General features: G+C 41.4%; 1 protein-coding gene across 1 annotated transcript in view; it reads right to left on the reverse strand.

Moving 5' to 3' along the window:
- Nucleotides 1-19,301, reverse strand: part of LOC121622042 (potassium channel subfamily K member 2-like) — a 30,260-nt gene that overhangs the window by 997 nt on the left and 9,962 nt on the right. The window contains exons 3-6 of the mRNA XM_041958841.1: nucleotides 14,127-14,244; nucleotides 7,694-7,854; nucleotides 4,334-4,520; nucleotides 1,746-1,888 (exon numbers count right to left, since the gene is read on the reverse strand). Of these exons, the coding sequence (XP_041814775.1) occupies nucleotides 1,746-1,888; nucleotides 4,334-4,520; nucleotides 7,694-7,854; nucleotides 14,127-14,244 (609 nt within the window). The remainder of the gene's footprint in view (nucleotides 1-1,745; nucleotides 1,889-4,333; nucleotides 4,521-7,693; nucleotides 7,855-14,126; nucleotides 14,245-19,301) is intronic.

Consider the following 19,301-nt stretch of genomic DNA (forward strand, 5'->3'; position numbering starts at 1 on the left):
CAATTAGCAACCCCATGAAAGAGTGCTATAACCATCATCTATTATTTGCAGTCAATGTTCATCTGTCACAGAGAGTGACTGCAGATGTGGAGAGTTAAAAAAAATACAGCGATGTGACAGAAATGAGGAGAATATCTGAGGAGCACATGTGGTGAGTTCTTATTGGTTACCTGCCATTTAGCATTAGCTCATTCACTTTCTTGCTGAGAGTAAGATGAGAGGATACATACCGCAGTCATACGCCTGTTATAAGTTACGCTAGCAGGGTGTTAGCTTAGCTTAGCAAAAAGACTGGAAACATGCGAAAACAGCTAACCTGGCTCAGACGAACTCCGCCTGTCTGCTTGCTGATCAAAAACACTTCTGGTTTGTTTAATCTTTAAAAAAATCTCAACCAGCAGCGGCTTCAGGAAGCTTCTGCTCCTGGCCAAGAAATAATCCAGCACATAACGGCACGTAAAACTTTATTTCCCCGACTGATTAAACAAACGAAATCTTAAGATAAACAATAAAAAGAAATGTCCTCTGCGTGTGAGCGGTCTGGACCTAATGGCCCAGGTTTCTGGTGACGAAAGACTGTTTCATCGTTTGTTTGTAATCCTCGAGAGGCAACGCAGGGGAAAGGAAGGAACACAATATTGATCTCACCTTTATAATCCATTAGGCCTCTTTCTCAGTGATGTTTAATTACTCACCCGCCTTGTACAAGGCAGACTTCTGTGCGCTTAAGTTCAAATTTATGGCGTGAGTCTGTATGTGTGCGCACATTAAACACACACGCTGAAGCACGAACCCTCGAGAACGTGCTCTCTCTCCCTTCTTCTCACTTTCTCTGCCTGATCCTCCTCACCCGCCCTCCCCCAAACCCCCAACCACCTCCCTCAGTAATGTATTTCTCTGTGGAGCTCACAGCTGCACTCCTAATTATGTCTGTGAAAGGATTCCCGCTGCAGACGGCCATACAGTCCTGTGCATGTGTGTGTATGTGTGTGCATGGATATATGGTTATGTCCATCCTTTTTACATGTAAATGATGAAACTGCCAGAACAGCAAGGTATCTTATTACTCAGTAGCCGCGCATCAAATGTTTAATCCAACTCTTGTGCGAGATGGTATTTTCTCTCTCTGTACCGCCAGGATGGAGATCCATCACTTCAGATTTATGGCTTGAAGAGGGAGCTGGAACACACCCTGTGAGGTATTACTCTGTCGCTATTTGGGGAGACGGATGTGATCACACCTGTGAACTTACTGCAAACGTTGCACCACCTACAAAATTGTGTTTGCGGCTGGTTAGGCTGGCGAAGAGGCGCATAGGCTTCAACGTGACGCAGCAGCAGATTGAAGTGGTCTAATGCATGTGGAGCTGCACTATTACCCCTGCGGCTAAAAGGTGGCTGCCTTTATTTGCATAATTTGTTGTGTGAGAATGCAAAAACAGGCAGAAGACAGAAAGACGAGGACAATTGCTGTTTAAATCTTTTATCTTTAGTATCACTGCAGTAGGAGCAGTGCCAGCCATAAGCTTGGATCATCAATGTGTGACGTTTAATGAGTCCCCTGTAAGTCTTTATCCTCGTATTCACTAACAGTCACACGTTTCCTGCCTTGTGGGGCTGGTTGGGAACCTGTGAACAATTTAAAGTGTGAAAACGGGCTCATGCACTTGAACCACAGACAGGGTTCTTATCTCCCACTTGTGTCACCTCTAGTGCGACATAACTCACAGCACATCGGCACGTACCTCCTCTTTAGTTTTCTTAGAGATGACCCGGAACCAGTCCCCAATCATACTGAGCACAGCGGCAAAGTACGCAAGGCCCACCAGGATCCAGAACCACACCACAGGCTTGTAATAGTCCAGATACTCTGGACTCTCTGAGCCACCTGCAGAACCAGACACAACAAGTGGGTCTGTTATTATCATGCGTTACATGTGCTATTTATGAAACTGAATCATTCTGAGGGGAAGAACAGGCTAGAATTCCCACCTCTGGGGTAATTGCCTCCACCAAGACTTTGAGGTAATTTAATAAAAGGTGTAAAGAGTTTTTCTTTTTCTCACTATATTGACATGTACGATTCTAGTGAATAATGTCCAGTGAGAAACATGTTGTCTTCACTTTGAGACTATTTTTCCAGAGGACTGATAGAAAGCTTTATCACACGGTGCAACAACAATCACCTGAGAGACATTTGTGTCATGATTAGTGTTTGAACTCTTGAGTTAATGCCAAAAATGCATCTGTGGTCACACTAATCTTTGTCCCTCGATCACCAAAATCCAATCAGTTCATGTTTGGGTCCAAGTCGATGTTTGTGCCAAATTTGAAGAAATTCCCTCAAGGCGCTCCTGAGTTATCTCCTTCATGAGAATGGGAGAGACCTCCGGCCACAGCTGAGGCATAGAAACAAGCAGGAAACGACTTGATGCAGTCAGTTAAGTCAGTGGAGTCAAACGGGTCTTTAACGCTCATAGTTGTATCGTTTAATGAGTCTGGGTCTTTCCATTCCAGAGGGTGGTCATGTCTTTCTGCTGTAGTATTGTCTTTAATTGGCCCTCAGAAGGACCATTTTGTAAGAATATAAAGAGGCAGAGAAACTGGAACGAAAAAGAAGAATAAAATTGCACAATGTCACATGTAAAATAAAATATTCAGCAGCTGTTGTCTTTCCCTGTAAAATCATTTGTGTGATCTTGGTGCTCTAATAATAATTAATATCTATTATTCATAGAGCAAAACTGTAAAATCTTGACTTGGATCTGTGCAAATATTTCTGTATACGGTATTTCGATAAATACAGAATATTGTTAAACTGTATATATTAGAATTGATATAAATACACTAACAACTGGGAATACTTTGCTCTGTAAGCTGAGTTGGCTATTAAAGTTTAATTATTTCACATGAAGTCAGTTTCTTGGAAAAAGTGTTAAAGGGAAGAAAGCCCCACAGGGCTCCTTTCAGCTTTTCTCTCCTATCATTCTTCTTCTGCTATTTGGTGCACAATTTCTTTGAATGTTTATTCGTAACTTGAAAATTGAGTAAATGCAAATGTGAAATCTAAGGCTTATGTTATGATTAGTGCTTTTTTATTGGCTGTTATAGCACCTGAGGCCACACTGGACACACGTTAATTCAGCTGCGTGGACTCATTCTGCTTTACCTTAATTACAACCACCTCCCTTCAGTAGATTTAAACACTGTTTTCACTTTCATCGTGAGCTGTATCTGTGGATGAGAACCTCGATAAATCAGCCGGTCTGATGCAGCAGAGCCTCTGCACAGCCAGGCAGTTAGATAAGCAGCCGTTCCAGCAGCAGCAGTTTAATCTAACCGCTGTCCAGGCTGATTAGTTTACTGTAACTGCTGCCACAGGTGATGTAATCTAATCTGTGATCATTAGGCCTCTTCAGGGGAGTTTAATCTGCTAAGTGTTATTTTGCACATCTGCCTCTCTCCTTTTGTCTGCCAAGCAGGTCAAATTAAGATACCACACTCTGCTTACGAACACACACTCACAGAGCGATGCACTCACACTTTTACTTTTTACGTATAAAGTGTTAATTTGAATTAATTATCGAGCTGTTATGTCTCTTGTCGAGGATTTTATAAAATGTGAGAATGAATTTACTCCACATTAAATCATTTCATCGCGCAGTTCGGTTCAGATCAATATCACTCTCATGTTTGAACAGTAAAAATGAATCTGTCACTGCCAGCTGGTTAGCTTAGCTAGCTTAGCATAAAGACTGTCATCTTTTAGCTTCCTGTTTTGTACACGTTATCTTAGAATCTTAGAGGTTTCCCACTGTTTCTCATCTTTATGCTAAGCTAAGCTAACCGGCTGCTGCCTTCCAAGCTTCATATTTACCGTACAGACATAAAAACTTAATCTAATTCTCATTTTGTTGGCATGGGATGGCTCAGATAAATGTGTATGAATATGGAAATCAGACACAAAATGATCATTTATATCTGTAATTTGTTGTAGTCATTAAAACATTATTTGCTTGCGATCGTTATGGTTGTTTAATAACAAGTCAGTTTTAATCTACAATTTGTGAGTGATGGCTATCTTTCTGGTGTGAGAGATGGGAGCACTAAACGTACTGCAGGGAATCAGATGCATTAGAAAAAACTGACATGCATCATCATGTGAGGAACAGAATGGAATAGCGCGCCGATGGGAGGCTCATCACCGCGGTGCACATGCACTGAGCCAGACTGTCTGAGGAATAACTCAACTATAAATACACCGATTCTAAACTGGGCATGAAAATGACAGACGGCCCATAAATCAGCAAGAAAATCAAGTGACCTTTTTCACCAGCGACGAAGTCTCCAAAGCCGATCGTGGTGAGGGTGATGACGACGAAGTAGATGGACTCGAGCGTGCTCCAGCCCTCGATGTGCTTGAAGATGACGGCCGGCAGGGCCACGAAGATGAGGCACCCGAACAGGATGAAGAGCAGCGTGGAGAAGACGCGGATCTTCGTCTGGCTGACTTTCCACTTCTGTTGGGGCAAAGAATTTATGACATGCACTTTTTAATGAAACCGGTGGGAATGAGAATCAAACACTCATCGCAGGGGAACTGTGCAGTGCAGAGGCTTTCAGTGCAAACAAAGGCGCTCATTGCAGCTCGTTTAATTTGACCATCATGAACACGTTTTAGTTTAGTCCACAGGTACAAGTGATTTCTCGTAGCAGCAAGTCCTTTCCTCCAATGACTGTTAAGGAAATTAACACTTGAAAACACTCCGCCTTTGTCCCGCCGCCTGATTTCCCCAAAGGCTTTGATGTTCTTGTGCTCCCTTCACATTGTGGTGAGTCACTTCCTTCGACCTCCTTCTAGGAATACATTTGCCGTTTCCTAACCTCTCAAACCTCAGGCTGCCGAGCTCATGTGACATAACTTTTGCTGTCAGATGGCACGCCCACCCGAGCTGCAGAGAGGCGCCTCGCGTGTAATATGAATCAGTTATCGAATATTTCACATGCAGTCATAAGAGCAGATGTCATAATGGACTGATTGCTGTTGCAGCCTGTGCTACAAGGATTTTAACTTGATGCGAGCCCTGCAGTTCCTCTTTTGCATCACAGTTGCAGTAGAGTAGTTCTATCTGCTGCTGTTTCCACTTGATGTGACTGCTTTCAGCTGGTTCCCTGTGTATTGTGGCCTTTTTTTCCCTTCCAGTTATGTAAGCCCAAAGCACAGTGCCTCGGAGGGGAAGCTTAAAGAGCAGGCAGGCATCAGATCACTGACTCTGTGATGTCTAATGTCCTCGCTGCACTGAACAAAGCACAGTACTGTACCGTACATCTTAAAAAGACCTATAACGAACTAAATTATGGACTGGTGAAGCTGAGGTGGTTTCTCGGCCAGCATCTTCACCGCACAGCAGCTACTTCAGCAGCTGCTACAGTCCATTAATTTTCTATTGTTCGAGCCGGCTAACAACCTCTCTCCCTCCTCTCCTGGGAAGGAAGTCACAGACAATCAAGATTATAATTAACCTGTTGCTGCCAAGTATCTTGAAAAATGCCATTCTTAGTGCTTTTATGATGAAAATGGATGCACTTAAAGTCACATCAGAGACCATTTTAGTGGACTTTTATTAGCACTATGTTTAGCAAAAATGCAAACATGACTGCACGCAGATACAAAAAAAAAGTGGCAGAAAGATTCAATGATTTTGGGATTTTCTCTGCTGCTCAGATGAAGCACATCTCAGGTATGAGTGCATCTAGATCGAGGCGCATAGTACTGTTTCCTAGAAATTACATTTATATAATAGTTGTTTGAAACAGCAATTAATCAAACAAAATGCTGTAGCAGCGTATCTGCCAGCCTGCACTTTCAGTGACAAAGCATTCAGTTTGCTTTCCTGCTCTGTTTACCTCACTGATCCGCTTTGAGCTTCAGTCAACACAAATCCTGCCTCACTGTAAAAGCACCTGTGTGCCTCAAAGATGGTGATGCATGACAGCACCAACAGCACCACCCGCCAGCAGTCTGAACAGTTTCAAATCACAGAGGGTCGTCTCGGGGAAAAGGGATGTCACTCTCCGCTCCCATCCTCCCACTGGGCCATGATATTAGCCGGTTCTTATGGCTCCTCGTCGTACCATACATGGCTCTACACTCCTCTGGCGCTCAGATCGACCAGGGACATGGGTGTTAGCAGCCACTCAACCACCTCATTAACTCTTCACACTCGTATAAAGACAAATGATGAGTAAGTGTGAGCATCTGTGCTGTTTTTCTTTATTATACAGCAAACTAATTTGGAGTTCTGCTGACTCAAACATTACTGCAGCTGTTGCTCAACCCACCACTGGACCATCCTCCCTGTCATTTTAATGATGAAAACACTTCTTTTCACCAAGTTATTGTTTATTAATGTATTTATTTAAAGGTATGCTATCCACATCATTATACAAAAGCAATCCCTCTCAATCATCACTTATAACTCACCAGAAGTGAGCGGCCCTCTGCCTGTATTTCCTTATTTTCCTCTCATTTTGCTGTGGTCGTGACATTTCTGGGCTGAAACCTGTCACCCCAGCCAATAACAGGAGGTCAGGACTTTATAAAAAGGTAGACCGTAAGCAGCACACATCAAAGAGGAAGCAACAAACTGTCTGCAAGGATTCTCAGTCATCCAGGTCTTCCTAATTCCTGCATAGTATAACTTCAGTTTTAAAATGTGATTTTCAGTTACTGTACTTTGGTTTCCACTGTTGCATCTAAAGCAACTTCTTTGCTCTGCCTTTTATTTCCGTGAACTGCTCTCTAAAGCACCCATCTGTGTGATTAAATTATTACGGCTCATTATTTTCCTTCCAGTCATCAAATAGCTGTCCATTTGATAAATGACACAGCTTGTAAAAAGCACATGCGGTTCTGGTACAGGGAGAACTTTGAGAAGATGAAGTAAACTTGTTTCAGTGTGGAAACGCATCGACAGTCTCCGTTGTCAGATATCCTCCTTATTGGCTTGTGCACAGTTTGGTTGCTTTGGTTTTTCGGGGCGAGTCGATGAGTTTCCAGGAGAAACTTAATGACTAACCATCAACCAGACTGTCCGGCAGAGTCCATTTATATTCTCTATGTCCAACATGAGTAATGGTGCCTTCTAAATGCAGAATTTGTGTGCCTGTGTATACTGTACTCGCATGTATATGGACAGAAGTCAATGTGTAACTTGTGTGGTACATAAATAAGCCTACCATCATTATTTCAGTGTGATGTATCGATCGGTGTGCGCTGCTGGTTTATTCCACTGCCGTGAACAAAGAAACAAGATGGCAACAGCACGGTGAGCTCAGCACAAAAGGCAACAAAATCTCCTTTCTTTGCTGAATTTTGAAATACAGCTCTAAAATAACTGTAGTATTTATTGATCTGGGTTTCTGATGCTGACAAAAACTGTCTGCCTTTTAGATTGGTTTCCAGGAGTCTGTTGACATGGCAACCCAAAAACTGCATCCAGATCTTCCACACAGGGATGTACTGAGGGTCTAAGGGAAAAACAAACCTTAGACCTGTTTAGTGCATTACCCGGATAATGAAGTCGTCAAATCTGATTGTGCTGTCCATGACAAACGACTCATTGCACACAGGTAAGCACACAGGGAGTGATCCAGAGACAAGAACAAGCTCATGCAAACAAAGGGAGCTCACCACAATCATCTTCTCTACTCTAGCGATGCCCTTCCCGAAAATGGTCCCCAACTGGTCCCCGACGCCCGCCAATAAGAATCCAAATAAGGGAATCCCCAGCAGAGCGTAAATGATACAGAAGATCCGCCCACCTTCTGTGTGAGGAGAGATGTTCCCAAATCCTGACAGAGAGGAGACACAGACAGCTGATTAATTGAAAATGTCAGAGTTAATTAGCCGCAGCATACAGTGGCACACCTTAACCCTAATTAAAGTTCCCTTCGTCATGAAGAGGAAATCCTTGTCAGACTTGCTCTAAAGCGTACAGGTTCACACTTCTGGAGGTGTCACACATGTTCTTTAACTGTTGTGCACTCTCTACTGGAAAGTGTTGGCACTATTTCATGGGACCAAACATGTCATGTAGAATTTGAATAAATTCCTATAATAAACGTGGACATTCTGTGTTTTAATAGATTGTTTTATGTCAGAACTGTGCTACACATCTGCAAGCCTCCGTCTCTGCGTTCTGGACTTTTCTCTTTTCACTCTGTTCACCTTCTGTGGTTTTGCCATAAGTGTGAGTTTAAGTTACACTACTTACAACAAGCATAAATGATACTTTGACGCTACAGTTTTATTTGCTTGCATGCAGAAACCTGTAGTAGAAGAGAAGATTGCCGAGGCGTGTGTGTGGAGCTTGCAGTACAGCTGCAGAGTGCACCAAATACAAAATGCTTTACAAGCACAAAGCATTTTGTATTCGTGTTGCATTACTTTTTACTTTTTGTAATAGTACTGCACATATTATGCTCCCTTCTGCTCTTTTTGTTTTGGACTTTTCCTGGGGAAAGGAACAGAAAGCATTAATGCAAGAAAGACCCTGTGAATGCTTTGTTTCTCTGCAAGTGCAGGAAATTGAAGCTACTGTCTTGGAATAAAGTGCTAAAAGACAGTGTGGTCCTTATCTGTTATAGAACCATAAGCTATGAATGTTACCACTGCTTGTCAGTGTATAATTTCTTTTTGTTGCACATTCTGTATCTCATTAGCGCACATCATATTTTCATCAAATCTGGCAGAGGACGGTATATCAGTTTAAACTAAACTGGTTACAGCAGAACACTGTTCCCAAAGCCTGACTGTGCTGTAACATCATTACAGACAGACGCGGAGGTTTGAGAAATCTCACCAGTGAAGTCGTGTACAGACTAGAGTTTATAATTTACACCCTTGGTCCTCAAGCAACTCTGACGTGAATGAAAAATGAAAGAAAAGTGAAATGAACACCTTGTCAAAGTCCGTATACTCGTAAACAAAAAACTTCAAGGCCTGACTCCACATACCCGACAACACACGACTTTCACTGTTTAACGTTTCATAAGGAGCCTGCATAATGAACTACATCCACTTTTCTCCTTTAATGGAGTCATCTGTCTCGGGATAGGAGCCGCAGGGTGCCTTCTAATGACTTCCCGGTCTCACATTGAAATAGAGTGACAATAAATGTGAGAAAAAACTGTCAATCAAGTGTCAGTAATTTCATGATCAGTTCAATGGGAGACAGGGTGCCGGATTCGTTTTTTAACACCTCTGGGCGCCTCTGCTGCAGAACAGACAAGGAACAGCAGATCTCCAATTTGAGGCTGCGCTCACTTCCAGGTTTTTTTTTTTTAGACTGAATTAGACACATTTAATTCTTGTTAATATTCTTAGTTCTTGACGGGAATCACAATATCAGACACGACAAGAAAGTTTCGCACAGAGAGATGGTGTCACACACTGGAATAAAATGGTGACATGCAGAAATAATTGACTGTCTTTGTATTCGAATATGATATCATCAATTACCAGCCTCAGGAACTGGCAGATTAGAGCCCACAGACATTCTTCCCAGAGTTCAAGGAGTAGCTACATCTCAACATCAACTAGTAGGGGAGACTGCTTGGGCCAAGAAACGCAAGGAATGAACACTAGACCGGTGGACATCTGTACTCTGGTCTCTTGTGTGGTTCCCACACAAGGGGATGCTTTGCTCCTCACACTGTTGGCGATTTATTAAAAATTTAAGGCACACTGAACCAGCAAGGCTACTATTGTAGCATTCTGCAGCTACATGTACCAACTAGTCTGTGCTTTGTGGGACCATCGTTTGTTTTTTTTTAAAATGCTTTATTTATAGTTTTTCATTTATAAACAAACATGCCCCCCCCCCACCCCCAAAAATCAAGACTGAAAAAATAAATAATACAAAATGCATACTAACAAAATAATAATAACAATAATAATAACAATTATTATTATTGAATGAGTACATCTATAAATAAGTAAACATATGCAAACACCTAGGATTTATGTATTACACATATTTATGCAAAACATAGGTAAAATAAATACATAAAAAAATACATAAATAACAAAAAAAGAGATATTATTCCATTACACATACACGGACAGGGAAACATTTTATGATAGATTCAGGTTTTTAACATATTCAATGAAAGGGCGCCAGGTCATACTAAATTTTCCATAGCAATTAGTCTGACTATATCTCAGTTTTTCTAGCTGCAACAAAGAGAGCATTTCTTTAGTCCAATTAATAAAAGAGGGGGTTTAATCTGATTTCCACTGAAGGAGAATGAGTCTTCGGGCCATTAGTGAAGCGAAGGCGATTGCTTTAGCTTGAGATGTAGAAACTGTAATTTCTGGAGGAGGGATCCCAAAGATCGAAATATGTGGGGATGGGGCAATTGTTTTGCCACTTATACATGAAAGAACCTCAAAAACTTTTTGCCAGAAACTGCTCAAAGACTGACAGTGCCAAAACATATGACCTACAGTAGCTGACCTATGATGACATCTTAAACACATTGGGCTGACATTAGGATATATTTTAGCAAGTTCTACATTTGAGTAGTGTAGGCGATGTAGCACTTTAAACTGAATAAGGCACTGTCTAATACAAAAAGAAGAAGAGTGAATGCCTTCTAGGTTGCGCTGCCAGAATAGAGGCTATCTGACCAAGAAGAAGAGTGATGGAGTGCTGCATCAGATGATCCACAATCATCCAACCTCAACCCAAATCAGATGGTCTGAAATGAGATGGAGGAAAAGCAGCCAACAGGTGCTCAGCATCTAATACATGCATATAACATGTATTAATATGTATTAAAATTAGGGATTTCAGCATTTAGATGATTTGACTAAAAATGTCAGTTAGTGTCACCCTTGACGACAACACCCCCTGCACGGATAATACAATAACCTTAAAATTTCCACTTATTATAACAATGAGCCGAAGCCTTCAAATGGGCAAACTCATCCATCAGTACGAGTCACAAATCGCAGCGTTTATGACACTACTGTCGAGTTCATGTAATGATCGTGTGCTGTAACGCGTCACGACCTGTTCCATCTCCTGGACAATAAAAGCTTAATGACTTCCTTCCAAACTCATTAAGTGAGCACAATATTTAATTGAGTGGCTTTATTAGCTTCACAGTGTTGCTTTTATTGTTTTTTTTGTTTTGTTTTTTTTTTTGGATCATTTTCACTATAATGAAATCCTGTGATGGTGGGTTTTATATAAGTGAGCTCATTGTTTGTTGCTTTCACTTCCTATAATTAGTGTTGCCACATTCAGATTCAAGAGCAAAGAGCAAAGGAAGGGGCGTTTTTTCATTGGACCGCACAGTTAAATGCAATGTTAAAGTAAAATTAAACAGATTTATTTGGACTCAGGACAGCTGTGCTGACAGACTTCAAGGGGGCAAGTCTGTCAAAAAGAATAATAACGACCTTTTCTTTTAGGTATGAGATCTGTTCTGATCTACACACTATGGCAAATTCTACCAGGAATATAACAGTTGGAGAGACTAATCTAAGAAATCCCACAGGGAGGAAATACCGTGAGATCAATCGTTGGCGCACTTCTTTTACTCCCGGGAGAGGCGACACAGGAGGCAACACATATATGATTTATTTTACTTTACTTATTTCCTCGTATAGTATAGTAGTATTGGGGGAGAGATGCTCTGCCTCAATAGTGCACATCCAATTAAAGATCTCTGCGTAAATAAATCAATCTGTGGATATGAATTCTTGCCCAACCACTTCTAGCTAAATCCAGTCAAACCAGAAGAATGAAAATAGCTGAGAGAGGAGGCAAAGTATAATATCTGGCTCGGCTGCTGAACTGTTTTCCTTTCCGGACTTTAAATTGTCTCTTAATAGGTTGGTCACTGACAAAGACTTTACAAAATGCCTTTAGAAATAGCTTCTCTGCAACATCATTTTCTTTGCATGGCAGCATTTGCCACAGAACATTTTATACAGATCAGGCAAAACTATAACAATTGCCAACAGACAGCACAGCAATTAAGTGCTGTTTACACTTCCAGGCATCGGGTAATACACACAAAACACCACCTGGGAGTCTTGTTTCTGCAGCAAAGTCAAAGCTGTGAAGAAAAAGCACTAAAAAATACCAGTTTTTATTCCTGTTTTTTTCATGTCTTCACTTTGCAGCCTCTTCTAGATGTTGTGAGATTTCCCCTCCCCCCAAAAAAGCAAACAAATCTATACTCGAAACTAAATTAAAGCCACAGAGCTCTGCTTCGTCTCTTTTCATGAGAAAACACCACTCAAGTCTAACAGCGGTAAATCTGCCTCTCGTACAGAGCGAACTCGACATCAGTAAATCACTGATGCAACTGTGTGAAAAACAGAAAGTCAATCTAAGGTGGGCAAGCTGAAAAACCACAGTGCAGCTTTTACACTGCCGACAAGCAATTACCTTTAATCTGATCCAAAAGTGCACATATTGTCCAACCAGAGGGGAAAATCAAGTTATTGCATTGCTGTAATATTTTCTGACAGGGAAATGAGCTTTGATAGGATCCTAGAGAGGTGAAGTGGAGCTACCAAACAGACAAGCTCTGAGGGTCTGCTTGGACGAGCCAGATAAGACTAGTTTTGTGTGTGTGTGTGTGTGTGTGTGTGTGTGTGTGTGTGTGTGTGTGTGTGTGTGTGCTGTTGCTGTGGCCAATGAATTTTTTGCAGTTTTGGTGCAGTGCAGCAAAATGTGAAAAAAGGGGCCGTTTGGGTGTGCAAAAAAGTGCAATTTAATGCCGAAATATTCATCAAGACTGCATTCTGTCTACATTAGTCCAAGAAACAAGCATAATCAGTTCATTTCTACCCAGGGTAATACATTTTTTGATTGGAGAATGAACTCTGACAGGATGCTAGAGATGTGAAATTTAGGCCAACAGCCCACAGAACAGAAGCACCAATCTGTCAAGGTTCACTTGGAAGAGCCAGATGATCTGTCAGACTAGCTGTGTGTGTTAGACCGTGTGTGTGGGTGTGTGTGTGTGTGAGCGGGTCCATTTTCCTGATTAGTAAGCTCTTACAGCTGGAGGTGACAGAGAGAGGGCTCGATGATGTAAAAAAACATTATGGAAAAGGGAAGCGTGTTAGAGTCTGAGGCTGTGTGAACGTGCTACATGATGACAGCTTCTTGATTACACAGAACTGTAGCTAAGAGCAAATGAGCACAGGCCCTTAAAAAACATATTCTTCTAATGCAATGTCAAATCCCTTTATGCTCTGTAGGCTGCAGTTCTGTTGAAGAAAATCAAAGAGCTGCATCTCTGAAACCGATAAAAGCCACTGTTTCTGGTCTCCTGGTTGTCCCCAGTCAGTCCACCTTTGGACTCCAGATGTGTCGGGTACCTGGATCCTAGTACACCTGCTTGCGGCAATGTTTAAACCACAAGATTCACTCTAATATTATCTACAATCTGAGTTATCCATCAGTTCAGTGACTGGGTTTAGGGTTAGATGTTGTTTGTTCATCTGTTCTAGTTGTCAATACAAACAGCTACTTTACGCAGCTCAGCTGGTGCAACCATGACACATATTAGTAAAGCACAACATGGTGTTTACAGGAGTTGTTTTTTGTGTTGGAATGACATGAGATTGTTGCATTAAGCATACTTTATTAGACTTATAACTAGTAGTGTTTTGATGACCTACAAATGAGCCTTTGCAGGACATCAAGGTATAGCATCTGGGTGAAAAAGAGTGATTGGGAAAGAACCCTATACTTCACCAGGTCTGTAGCACTGAGAAATATTTTACCTAGAAAACCTCTGTTTTCATGAAACTGGAAGCAAGTGCAAAGGATAGTGCAGGCTTGGGGAGAAGTGAGAGTCACCAGCAAACTAAGCACACTCCTGGAAAATGAGCCCATGCAGGTTTTCTGGTTAGTAAGTCATTTTTCATGTCAGTTCAATTTCATGCCAAAGATGGTCATGTGTGTGAAGAAAAACACACACATGACCATCTTCTCACTTTTTATGCATTTTCAAATAATTGCATGCATGTCTTGTCAGAAGCCCCCTCAAGGACAAAAGAAGGAGGAGGAGCTGAGGAGTGAGGCAGCACTTACCGATAGTGGTGATAACAGTCCCGGCAAAGAAAAAGGAGGAACTGATGTCCCAGAGGCTCGTCTGATTGGATGAATTTCCTGAAGGGTTCACACCTGCTCGGACTGCTGAAACCACTTGCTGGAGCGACAAGTGAAAAAAAAAAAAAAAAAAAAAGTTAGCAGATAAAGCTCCGTCTCCCAGGGGAAGCGTGGTATGAGGTGGGCTGAGGAATGTAAGAAAATTTGCGGTGTGCATCAGTTTCCTTAGGGGAACAGACAGCAGCCAAGACAAACATCCAACCAAAACCAATTAAGAGCTGTGAAGCAACAAGGAGCATCAGAAAACGCATGAGAGGTTTAAATTTTAATATCTGTATTCTTCACAGAACAGCAAAGCCTGTCATAGTTATTTATTCACCCACAACTTTGGCAACACACTGCTGTCACCCATAAGTGAACTTACGCAGCACTTTCTAACATTCACATTTGCACTTCAACCCCGATTCCACAAAAGTTAGGAAGCCGTTTAAAGTGTAAGTGTTCCTGAGCCCATGTATTAACATCCTTTGCCTATGCTCATAGAATCTGGGGTTACAGTATGTAACTAACATTCACTTGTTTTAATCATTATCAGAAAGACCTTGACTGTCTGTTCATCTGTGTTGCTGTCACAGTGTTTTGGTGTGAGGATTTTCAGGGCAGTGCGAGAGCTTGAAACTGAAGGTGAAAGAGTGCGTCACACCAGAAGCATGAGAGTTGACAACCCTGCCAGCCAAAGGTTCAACGGACCATCAACAGCTAGGTGTTTTAACACGGCAGCCTGGAGGTCTCGTTCTTGAACTGAAGCTGCTCACACTCCCTGCAACATCCTCACCAGCTGTCAAAGAGTGGAATTAGTAAATGTAATGTAATCCAGTGCTCATTCCTGGATAAAGATGTCACATCTATGTAACATCTCACATCTAAATCAGCTAATTTAGACGAAATACTTGAATACTTATATGATTACACACAGCAGTCGTAAGTGACAATGACTGAAAAGGTGAGGGAGAAGCAGCTTTGTACCCACAAAAAATCAACCGTGTAACACCTGACCAGCGTTTTCCACACACATGTTCGCTTCACCTGTAGGTTTGAGGTAATGTGACACTGTGGCTTCCTCATGTTAAAAGTATAGCCTCAAAGTTGGCTCGGTTCTGCTTGTACGAAAAACCAGGGACATGTATTCTTACTCTTGTTGAAGGTAACAGAGCTTTAATACCTTTAAAGCATTTTATTGATTTTCTAAATTTAAAAAAGGTCATTTTGAGGGGAACAAACGGGGGATTGTGGTTGTCAGGTGATACCAGCTGGGTCAGCATTGCCCTGATTAGTTTTTCCCAGGTGACTTTGAGTGTGACACGAGTTTCAGCCGAGTGCGAGAAACCCTTTAGACAGCGGCCGGCTGTGCAGGAAACAGAACAGCAACATGTTTTCCCACTCAGGGCTGTGCTCTCGTGACAGGAGACAAGAGGGGAACGAAGCCACCAGCTGGAGGGAAAAACACAGCTGCACCATTCCTCATTCCCACCATCACCTAAACATAGATGTGAGGAGCAGTGACGCTCAGACACTGAAAGATGTGCAACCACACACTTTGTACCATAGGCTGTTAAAATTCTAAATATTTTATACACTCTATAGTTCTTGTTTTTATGTTGAAGCTTTAGCCTTACACAGCAACCATCCAATCATAGCTTTGCAACCGTATTTAGGCAACAGACACCCGCTTTGGGTCGTCCCTATGCCATAGTGGGATTTATAAATTCACAATCAGGAACACATTAAAACCTTTACATTATGAATGAATGACTGTAAGATTCATGGTGATGTTGCTATAGCTCCATGTGTGATTAGATAAGAGCAGAGGAGCAGAATCACTTCACTGCTGCAGAGAAATGTGCTTCTGGTTGGAGAAGCAGTCTACTGCTCAAGCGAGAATTGATCCATTTTCAGTGCTTCCTCCTTCCGTGTGTCCCTGGCGTTGCATGTGCCAAAAACACTGGCTCATCATCAGCTTAAAAGCCTTTTCTCTTTTAATGTTTAAAGTGAAAAAAAAAAATATATATATATATCATGTACATATGTAGCCATCAAGCATATTAGACCCCTTTTGCAAGCTTCACATTTTAGAACAAGCTTGCTGGAAACCTCAAAACGGATGCCAGAGACAGGTCAACCTACTCATGAAGCTAATGTTAGCTTAATTAGCTAGCTAACTTGAGTTGAGTTCAATTTACTAAGAATTACTAAGAAAGGTGTTGTACGACTGCCTTCCGTTATCACTGTAAACTGCAGCAACTATAGGGTGCAAGGCTTAGTAAATGGTCGGTTCCTCTCAATGCTGGATTGATCGGATCTCCCCAGGGTTCTAATTTATAACAAAAACCAAAAAATCTACCGTGTGCACACACACCTGCAGGCAATGTTCCCTTTACAGATCACAGTCCACCTGGAAATGTGCCTCATATTCCTCACATCAGCCATAAATTGTCAATGCAAAGCACCACGTAAATGTTGATGCACACATGAGAGGAAGACGAAGAAAACGGAAATCAAGGTGTTTGTGAGGTAGCGTCGCAAACAAAAGGGCATGCAGCAAGTGGCAACATGTTGCTGCTGCAGTTGATGCATCGAGCACAGATCTGACGACGGAGGCAAAAAAGAAAGAATTGTATCCCATCTCCTCGGGGAGGGGGTCTCCAGTGCGCTCTGTGCGCCTGACAGCACAGTCGCATTCACTGCAGCGATTTCACACACAAAACTATATAACAACTAAAATCATGTTTGGTGATATGCACAGTATTAGAAGATATTATTAAAAACTACTAATGCTCCATTCTGTATCTTTAATTTGATTCAAGCTTGGATAGGTACAACCAATGATGATGATGATGATGATGATAATTCATACATACAGTATACACTGCAGGTTTCAATGTTTATCATAAAGTGGATCTACAATTACCAAGTGTAATTAAATGTGTGAGAGGCATCATTATACAATCTGGCTTCAATTCACCACCTCACCATCTGTGCTGCCAATTTGCATGCATGGGTCGGAGTTTACATACAGAAGGGCACATTATCCCGCCAAGTCTGTTTTAAATATAGCAACTTTTTGTACAGGAAGTGGTGTACACCTCTTACAGGCCCTATTTTGTGCATACGCAATGGTTTTAAATGATTTTCTTGGCCCAAGTGGCTGCTCAAGATACAGCATCATTACTGAGACAAATGAAAGAGAAAAGCTTTGAGACGTCTGGGGAGCACCAGGCACTGCTGCAGAGCCGATGCTAATAAATAGCAGAAAAATGCTTGACCGGACTGAAGCTCTTATTTCCCGATGCATGTGTATTTCCAATCAAGAGCAATAAAAGTGATCTAATTCTTGTGTATTGCTTGTGTAGCTCATTTCTACAACCTCCATTATTTGTATCCAACATCCACAAACCTTCAGGAATAGAGCAGTAATGAGACAATAATGACGTACAGCATGCAACACTCCCCACAGTCGTGCTGAACTAGCGCTGTCAGCTTTTCGGGGCCTACACATGCACATCCGCAATTTTGGGTCACTGCAGTGTCAGAGTGATGTCTGCTGCGATTCGTCACCGGTGACAGTGAGAGAGCTTTCATTAACCTACGACCGTTGAGTGTGATAAGGCAGTAGAGATCAAGTGTGGAAAAGCTGAAATGGGTGAATGATGGATTGGAAATGGACACACGAGTTAACATGACACAGCGGGTCAGAAGGTGGACAGATATGGGCTGATGGCAGTGAGCACTGTTGTAGCTTACAAGGAAGTGAGTGTTGCTTTTCCGCATAAGCTGACAAACAACAGCCTGAGGGGTTGGCTCACTCGACACTGAGTATGCATCCAGAAACAGACCTGAAACTAACCTTCATCTTTTTAACTGTTAAAATGATCTTTCCCTTATCTTAACCATTGTTAACATGCATAGACAGTGTTGAAAGTATTTTTTAAAATGTCATCAATGAACATAATAATTGAATAAATTTTTGTTAATGGTAATTAAAGAATTGACACTGAAGAAAAATCTGTTCAATGTGTTTTTTCACTCCAATAGTTGAAAATCAGGGTGTTTTAATGCGCATTTTGAAATATCGCGTTCGAAAACTTGATGGAAAAGAAAAAATTCAAAAACACTTCCTCAATTTCGCAAAAAAGTTGCTACAAAGTGGGTTTTGCCCTTTTCAAAAAAGTGCGCTAAATGGAAGATGGAAACACCTTTGCTGAATAAGTTCTGACGTAGCAAACACGAGTGATCAGCTGTTTCTGCTGCAAAACCCAAAAAGAAGAAAAAGAAGTTGTTTCTGCTGTCATCGTCTTTCCAGGTGTTCCCATAATGCTCTTCGTCACCGGGCAGCGTGAAACACCATTGCTAGCTGACATAAAAGAGCAATTACAACTTGCCCAAATGAGCAAATTCCTGCAGATTCTCTTCACTTTTCTCTTGAGGCGACTCATGTTGTTTCCGGTTTTCAACATTCTTCTTCTTCTACTCTGTTTATTATAGCAATGCGTAACGTAGCTTACACCACCAACTTCTGACAAAACTACGATTTGTGGAGCCCAGTTTATTGCTCCAAACCAGTTTATGAAAAGGTTTTTCCTTTTTCAAGATTCAAGATTCAAGAGTCTTTATTGTCATTGCACATGTCAATGAAATTTTCATTGCAACCCCCATGTTAGATGGTAAGAAAGATAAGACTAGAAAGAGTGAATAAAATTAAGATAACTACAATAAAATAAAATAAACCAACATGCAATAAAAAAAATATTCGTGAAGCAATTAAAAATATAACAGAATGAAAATATACTTAGGCAATAAAATATACTAAACAATAAACAATAAAATATGGAAGTGAAATGTGCAAACAGAATAAAATATACAAGCAGAATAAAATATAAAATATACACAGTGAAATGTACCGACAGAATAAAATATGCCAATGAAACTGAAATGTGCTGATATACTAAAATGTATATAATTATAGTATATGTGTGTACATAAAAGTCAAGTACACAGAAGGTGCAGGTGGAGGTAGAGGTGTAGGTGTAGGTGTAAAGTGCAGTGTGCAGTGTTTACAGTTCACACAGTCTCTCACTGCAGTGAGGGGCTGCTGGGGGT

This window comes from Chelmon rostratus, chromosome 18, assembly GCF_017976325.1.
Source record: "Chelmon rostratus isolate fCheRos1 chromosome 18, fCheRos1.pri, whole genome shotgun sequence".
In the NCBI taxonomy this organism is placed as follows: Eukaryota; Metazoa; Chordata; class Actinopteri; order Chaetodontiformes; family Chaetodontidae; genus Chelmon; species Chelmon rostratus.